Raw genomic sequence first — 6,405 nt, forward strand, 5'->3', positions numbered from 1 at the left:
GTTTATTTCTATTTGCACCACAAATCTGGACTTTGATTAGGCCATCAGAGCACTTTGATTCTATTTTGTTGTAGATTGACTTCTCTGTTTGGGATTATTCTTCACGGCTACAGAACGAACAGAAAAGTGAAGAAGAAGTTTAGGTTTTTAAAGAGGAGAAAAGTGTTTGAAACAAATAATCTGRCCTTTAGAAACTGAGCACAAATCATATAAATTGTCTTAAATTCAAGTTGAATTAGTTAAAATGTTTTAAAGTGAGTTTTTAATCATCAGCAGCGTTTSTTATTCTCTAATGCATCAGATGAAACGTTTTCTCCTTTTCCAGCCTCATTAGAAGAACAATTTTGCCTCTAATCRTAAACTTGGCTGGTCTGGTTTTTAGACTTAAATGGCAGCTGCATTTATTTATTAAGTTTTACAAAAATAGATATAACCATATCTATTTAAACTTGATTTATCCAGGAGGGTGGGGGGGGTTTTGAAAACGGAGGTTTAAACGTGAAATAAATCTACAAATTATCACGAAAACACTGGAACTGATTACTACAGCTGCACTTTATATATTGAAATAAACATTTAATTTGAACCATTAAATCAGATTAAATATCTGTTTTAAGTGAATTAAAGTTTTTATCTGCTGTATTTCTTTACATTCACATTTCGTCAGTGTTTTATAGAATTGCTTTTTAAACTGTCTGACTTGGGTCCTTCTCAATCTGGTCCTATAATCGTGCCWTTGTTGGAACTTCCTGGTGTTAAATTCAATATTTTCACATGATATTAATCCTGCATAATTTCTACATCGTTCCTCTTTAGGTAAAAAAATTATTTAGATTTTGTTTCTGTTCAGCTGAATAAAGTTTTGGCTCRTCCACATYGTTTAGTTTTTAGCTCATTGGGGTCATTGTGGCGTAATATTGAGCTAAAACGTGTCAAAACYRTGTTTAAAAACATGTTGGTTCCCTTTAAAAGTGGAGAACATGTTGAAGTTTCGGACGCGTCACTCGGTGGTGACGTCCTGATAACGGACTCATTGTGTCGCCTCCGTCCGTGTGGGCGCCTCATTGAGCCCACGCACCGTTCGTTCGTCCGCTGCCTCCTCGCCCAGCTGGGAGGAAAATCGCTCCTCATCTTCTCCGTTTCACACCACAACAGAAACGTCTCGAGTCCCCGAGGAGCTGAGAAGGAAAAGAGAGCAGCTCAGCAGGTGGCCATGAGTAATTTCACCCACTGGTCATGTTTATATGCCGTCATCTTTGGAGAGCCGTTGTCTTTTGTGTTCAGACGGATTCAAAGCACTTCACCCAAAATCTTATTGTTATAATCTCATTTAGCTGGATATAAGCGGCATATTTTAACCAACGAGACAATTAACATCATATTCACCTGGAAACATTTAATTTAAGGGGTTTGTTTGATTGAAGATGCTTCAGGTTTTCTCTGATAATTGGATGTTTTTGTTTCCGAGGTTGAAGATTGGAAAGCATCTCGGCATTTTAAACTGCTCTTCAAATAAATTAGGGCTGAAACGATTAAACTGCTATGAATCACAATGAATCAGTTATTGAAATAATTGTCAACTAATCGATTAATCATCAGAATAGTTGATGGAATAAGGAAGAAACTTCAAATATTCCTCTGACGTTTCTGCCCGTTTTTATCACTAATTCCTGTTGTTCCTCCCTGGTTCCAGACGTTCTGTGTAAATTTTCTGATTCGAAGGATGGACTGGCATTCCTCACCTTATTGATTAAACAATTAATCACGATTAATCGAGTATGGAAGTAACCGTCTACTCATTTAGTAATCGTTAACTGGAGTACACAGACTCAATGAAAGACCATTTGCTGAAAAAACAGCACATTCAAAGCAGTAATTAATTTTGTTTATCCGACCACTCAATAATTGTCAGAATAGTCGATAGAATAATAAATCAATAAAATAATTGTTAGTTGCAGCACTAAAATGAATATTCCTCCAAAGTTTGTGCAATTTTTATTTCGATTTGCAAGGGACAAGGATGGAGAGCCATTTCTCAGCTTTCGATTAATCGGGTTAATCGTGATTAATTGATTGTGGAAATAATCGTCAACTAATTTTAATAACTGATTAATCACTAACTCGAGTGTACAGACTCAATAAAATGCAATTTTATTTAAAAAATAATAATAATCATAATTTAATGTGTTTCTAATATTGTATAAAAAAAGGCTAAAGCGGTAAAATGAAAAATCTTCTGTTTTGTTACCTGATTAATCATCAGAAAGTTGATAAAATAATTACAGATCTAATCGTTCGCTGCAGCCTTAAATTCACGTTCCTCCTGTTTGTCCCTCTTTTATCTCCAATTCCTCCCAGTTTCCACCATTTTTATGTCCATTTGAGAAGCCAAACGGTGGCCTGACATTCCTTCGCTTTGGTTTTTATTATTGGGAGCCAACATGTTGTTCCTGAAACCTCTGATCTCGCTCCAGAGAGGATGTCAGGCTGGCGCCTGGATTCGGTCGCTGGCGTCTCTCATCCTCCTCCTCCTCACTGGGTTCCTTCTCCTCCATCTGTCTGTAAACCAGTTAACCCAGTAACGCAGCTCCTCAGGCTGCTGGTTCGGGTCAGGAAAGTGTTGCATTGAGTGGGTTTGTGTCCGTCCTCCCTGAGGGAAAACATTCTGTCACAAAGCTCAGCGATTCCTTCGACCCAAAGAGACATTTTGCTTTCAGAAAAGCCAAAAAAATTAATTTAGAGCCGCAAACGTCTCATGATTTTTAGAAATTTCTTATTTGTTAAAGGATCAGCGTTTTATTTCTATTTTCAGGATTAAAGGAAAGATGAACTTAAAAGCTGGGTTTAATTTTGATTGTTGATTTTAAAGTTTCATTWGTTGTACTTAAGTCAGAACTTTGACTAGGCCATTCTAATACATTAATTTTAGGTCATTTAAAACTAGCTAAATTATTTCTATTTATTAAATGCCACAAAACCTACAGAGATTTTCTTCATATATTGTGTTTAAGCGTTTAATTTGAGCAAACAGTTTGTTTGGATTGTTTCAATGTAATGAATATTTATTTTTTTCTAATTTGGTTTATATTTTATACATTAAAAAACATTGACATTTTTGGATTTTTTTTTTGTTAAATAAATTTTATTGTAGTTTATTTTGTCCCTGCTGTTTATCACAAAACATCATTAGTAACAGTAATAAATGATGTGATAAAATAGTGTCTTTTTTAGTCCATTTGTATTGTTTTCATCTGTAAAGTGATGCTGGAAAAGTTTGAAAACTTACCTTGAAGGTGCTTGAACCTGGATGCACCTCAAACGTTTAGAAAGAGCATAGCGCTGATGATCGGACTGAACTTTTCCCTGGTTCCAGGAGCGGGACCTGCTGAGCCGGATCTCTGAGCTGCAGGAGGAGGTTTCCCAGAGGAAGAGCCACATCGCTCAGCTGGACCACCAGATCCACACGCTCAACGAGAACATCAGCACCCTGACCAAGGAGCTGGAGCTGAAGGGCAAAGAGGTGCTGAAGATCCGCAGCGAAGCCAACCAGCAGATCCGGTACGACGACGAAACCCAAATGATTGTTTTCCTCTGGCGTTCGCTGCCAGTTCCAGTTTGAGATGCCCTCAGTTTAGGCTTTTAAATCAGCCTAAAATTAATTATTAGTGTTTTAGAGAGTTACATTATCAATTAAGAGAGTGTAAAACATTTATTTAATGTAGACTGGGGTAAAACTGCAACTTCAGTGTTTCAGTAAATCATGTTGAGAGAAAAGCTTTTAAAGATGTTAAAGGGTTAAAGATGTTATTGAGCAAAATTCACATTTTGTTCTTTTTTTTTTACATCCTCTTAAGCTGCTTCTAAAAACAGGCCAGAGCTTAAAGAAAACCATCCAGCTGCTTTTTATCAGTTAATGTTTTTTGGTGTCTGGAAAATGAGCCGTTTCAAAAACCTCCCAGTTCTTAAGTGACCTTCCATGTTACCTAGCAACCCCAGCCACGCCCTGCCCCGTTACCTAGCAACCCCAGCCACGCCCAACCCCGTTACCTAGCAACCCCAGCCACGCCCTGCCCCGTTGCCTAGCAACCCCAGCCACGCCCTGCCCCGTTACCTAGCAACCCCAGCTGAGTTCCAGCACGTTTGGCCAGCTGGTTTTACGGCTTTGTGCGCTGTAAAAAGTGTTTTGTTGACATCCAGAAATCACTTGCTCCATTCTTGTTGGTTGTGCAGGAGGCTCCACTTCTGCTTTTCAAAGACGTACTGCGGTTTTAATAATTGCTCATCCGTTTGCAGCCGTTTTTACGTGTGAGTGTTGAGTTGGGGGGCGTGGCCAGGAGGACTAAAATCTCATTATCTAAGAATAATTTTATGCATAAAGTATAGCGAACATGTTTTGTTTAGGCCACAGACCTACCCTGCCCTGTTAAAGGGCGAATTACAGGTTTCCTTTAGATCCAGTGAGCAGTGGATCCGTCTCCAACCTTTTGGTGCTAACTTTAAACTCCTCTGATTATATTTGATGACGCCTCGCTCTCCTCAGTAAATCATTGAATTGGGAATCTTGGTTATTTAGGGTGAAATGAAAAACCCTGATGTGCAGCCGTGTTGCTCCCTGCGGCTCCATGTGAATTTTTATTGCAGTTTTCTGCAGCTGAAATCAGTCAACTTTATGTGTTTAAAGGCTCTTTGTTCTGTTTTTTCAGCCGCCCTCCTGTTGCGCCGTTATTCGCCGTTGGTTCGCTGACAGGCCTCTTCTGTTACATAACATCTGAATTCTGGTTAAAAATAGACTGATAAATAAAAAAAGAGGAAGATGTGCGCCCCTCAGGGAGACTCGGCCTAGTCGGAGGGAGTGAGCGGCAGACTCCTTCATTATCCCTTCTTCTCTTTTTCCATCAAACGTCCCTCCATCAGCTCCCACCACCGTTTATTTGACGTAATAAATTATTTAGCGTCACATTCACTGCTTTCATTTGGTGGTTTTTTTTCCTCTTCATCTTAATTACAGCCATTGTTTGTTTTCATGCAGTTTGTTGTTTGAGTTATTTCCATGCATCGTGCGTCTCCTTTTTCCAATCTCACTCCCGCTTCCTCTGCAGAGCAATCAATTATGTTTTCTCCCGGGAGACGCACGCAGTCGCCGCGTCCTGATTGAGTCTTCAGGCGAAACGTCGGCCATTTGCAGATTAAAATGAAATCTGTTTCTGTTTCTTTATTTATTTTTCCGTCTGCGTCACCGCGCCGCAGAGCTGGATGGGATGAGAGAGGAGATTTGTTTCAGTTCTGCTTCGCTGGAAAACGGCGCAGAGCCTGATTCAGGCGGCCATGATGGCGGTGAAGGCCACAACGAATTCTGATTGGTTCAGATCAAGGAAGAGAAATGAAGGATGGACATGATGCCCATCCGTCTGTCCGGAGCCGTTAGCTTTCCATTAAAAATGTCCTTTACTTCATGGAGTCACATATTTTTTGTTGTTCTACAATTTGAGTTGCATTTATGAAATTAATTATTTTATATATTAGTTAAAATACAGGATAAAACATAATTAATTAAACCAGATTTCCATTCATGTTTACTCTGATTATGTAGGATACGGCTGCAGTGTGCGGCTTTGCCAAAAGATGGCGCCAGACTTAACACCACACTCCTTTAAAATGCTGAAACATTAAAGCTTTCAGTCAGAAAGTGGGTAATTGTTTACATTTTCAATCTGATTTTGTTTTTGAATGAACTTTTTTACACTTTTAAAACAATTTTAAAATAAAACCTGCATAATTTTTCCCAAACTCATCACCCAATTCTGAGCTTTTATGCTGAATTATTCATCTGTACTTGATATTTATGTTTTTCCAAGTAAAAAAACGGCACTTTATCGTCATTTCTTTATAAACGGGGCTGATTTTATGCAGCTCAGGTTCCGTGTGTGTAAACCAACCACTGATTCCCACCTGCAGAGTTCAGCAGGTCGATGCTGCGATTCGCTCAGCTCTTCCTCTTCCTCTTCCTCAGGGCTCATGAACAGGAGCTGATGAAGAGGCACGAGCGGGAGCTGACGGAGCTGAGCGCCGCACACAGCAGGGAGACCCAGAACATGCTGTCGGACTTCAACAAAGCACAGGAGCTCCTCAAGGACAAGATCTCGGCTCTTCAGATTCTGTACGTACGCAGAACGAGTTCGACCTCGGTTGTTACGGAGAATATAAGCTGATGGTGTTAAAATTGCTGATGATACAAAAGACGTGGAAGAGTGCAATTTAACTCTGTACACCAAAGAATCAGCAACAGATGCGGAAATATTCATGACAGAATGTCTTGGCTCAGCAATAATAGACACTGCTTGCACTAGGACAGTTTGTGGACAAGAGTGGCTGGACAACTATAGTACTGTATTACAAAAGAAAAGT

The 6,405-nt window shown here is 39.5% G+C and overlaps 1 protein-coding gene across 3 annotated transcripts in view; it reads left to right on the forward strand.

Annotated features, from left to right (window-relative positions):
• The window catches only part of fam184ab (family with sequence similarity 184 member Ab), a 135,807-nt gene that overhangs the window by 112,911 nt on the left and 16,491 nt on the right, over positions 1-6,405 (forward strand). For 2 of the 3 annotated variants that reach the window (XM_008397243.2, XM_008397242.2), the window contains exons 17-18: positions 3,374-3,558; positions 6,011-6,157. In XM_008397243.2, the coding sequence (XP_008395465.1) occupies positions 3,374-3,558; positions 6,011-6,157 (332 nt within the window). Of the gene's footprint in view, positions 1-3,373; positions 3,559-4,703; positions 4,960-6,010; positions 6,158-6,405 lie in introns of those variants that run through there. The other variant, XM_008397244.2, reaches the window with a different exon arrangement.

The sequence above is a fragment of the Poecilia reticulata genome, linkage group LG21, assembly GCF_000633615.1.
Source record: "Poecilia reticulata strain Guanapo linkage group LG21, Guppy_female_1.0+MT, whole genome shotgun sequence".
In the NCBI taxonomy this organism is placed as follows: Eukaryota; Metazoa; Chordata; class Actinopteri; order Cyprinodontiformes; family Poeciliidae; genus Poecilia; species Poecilia reticulata.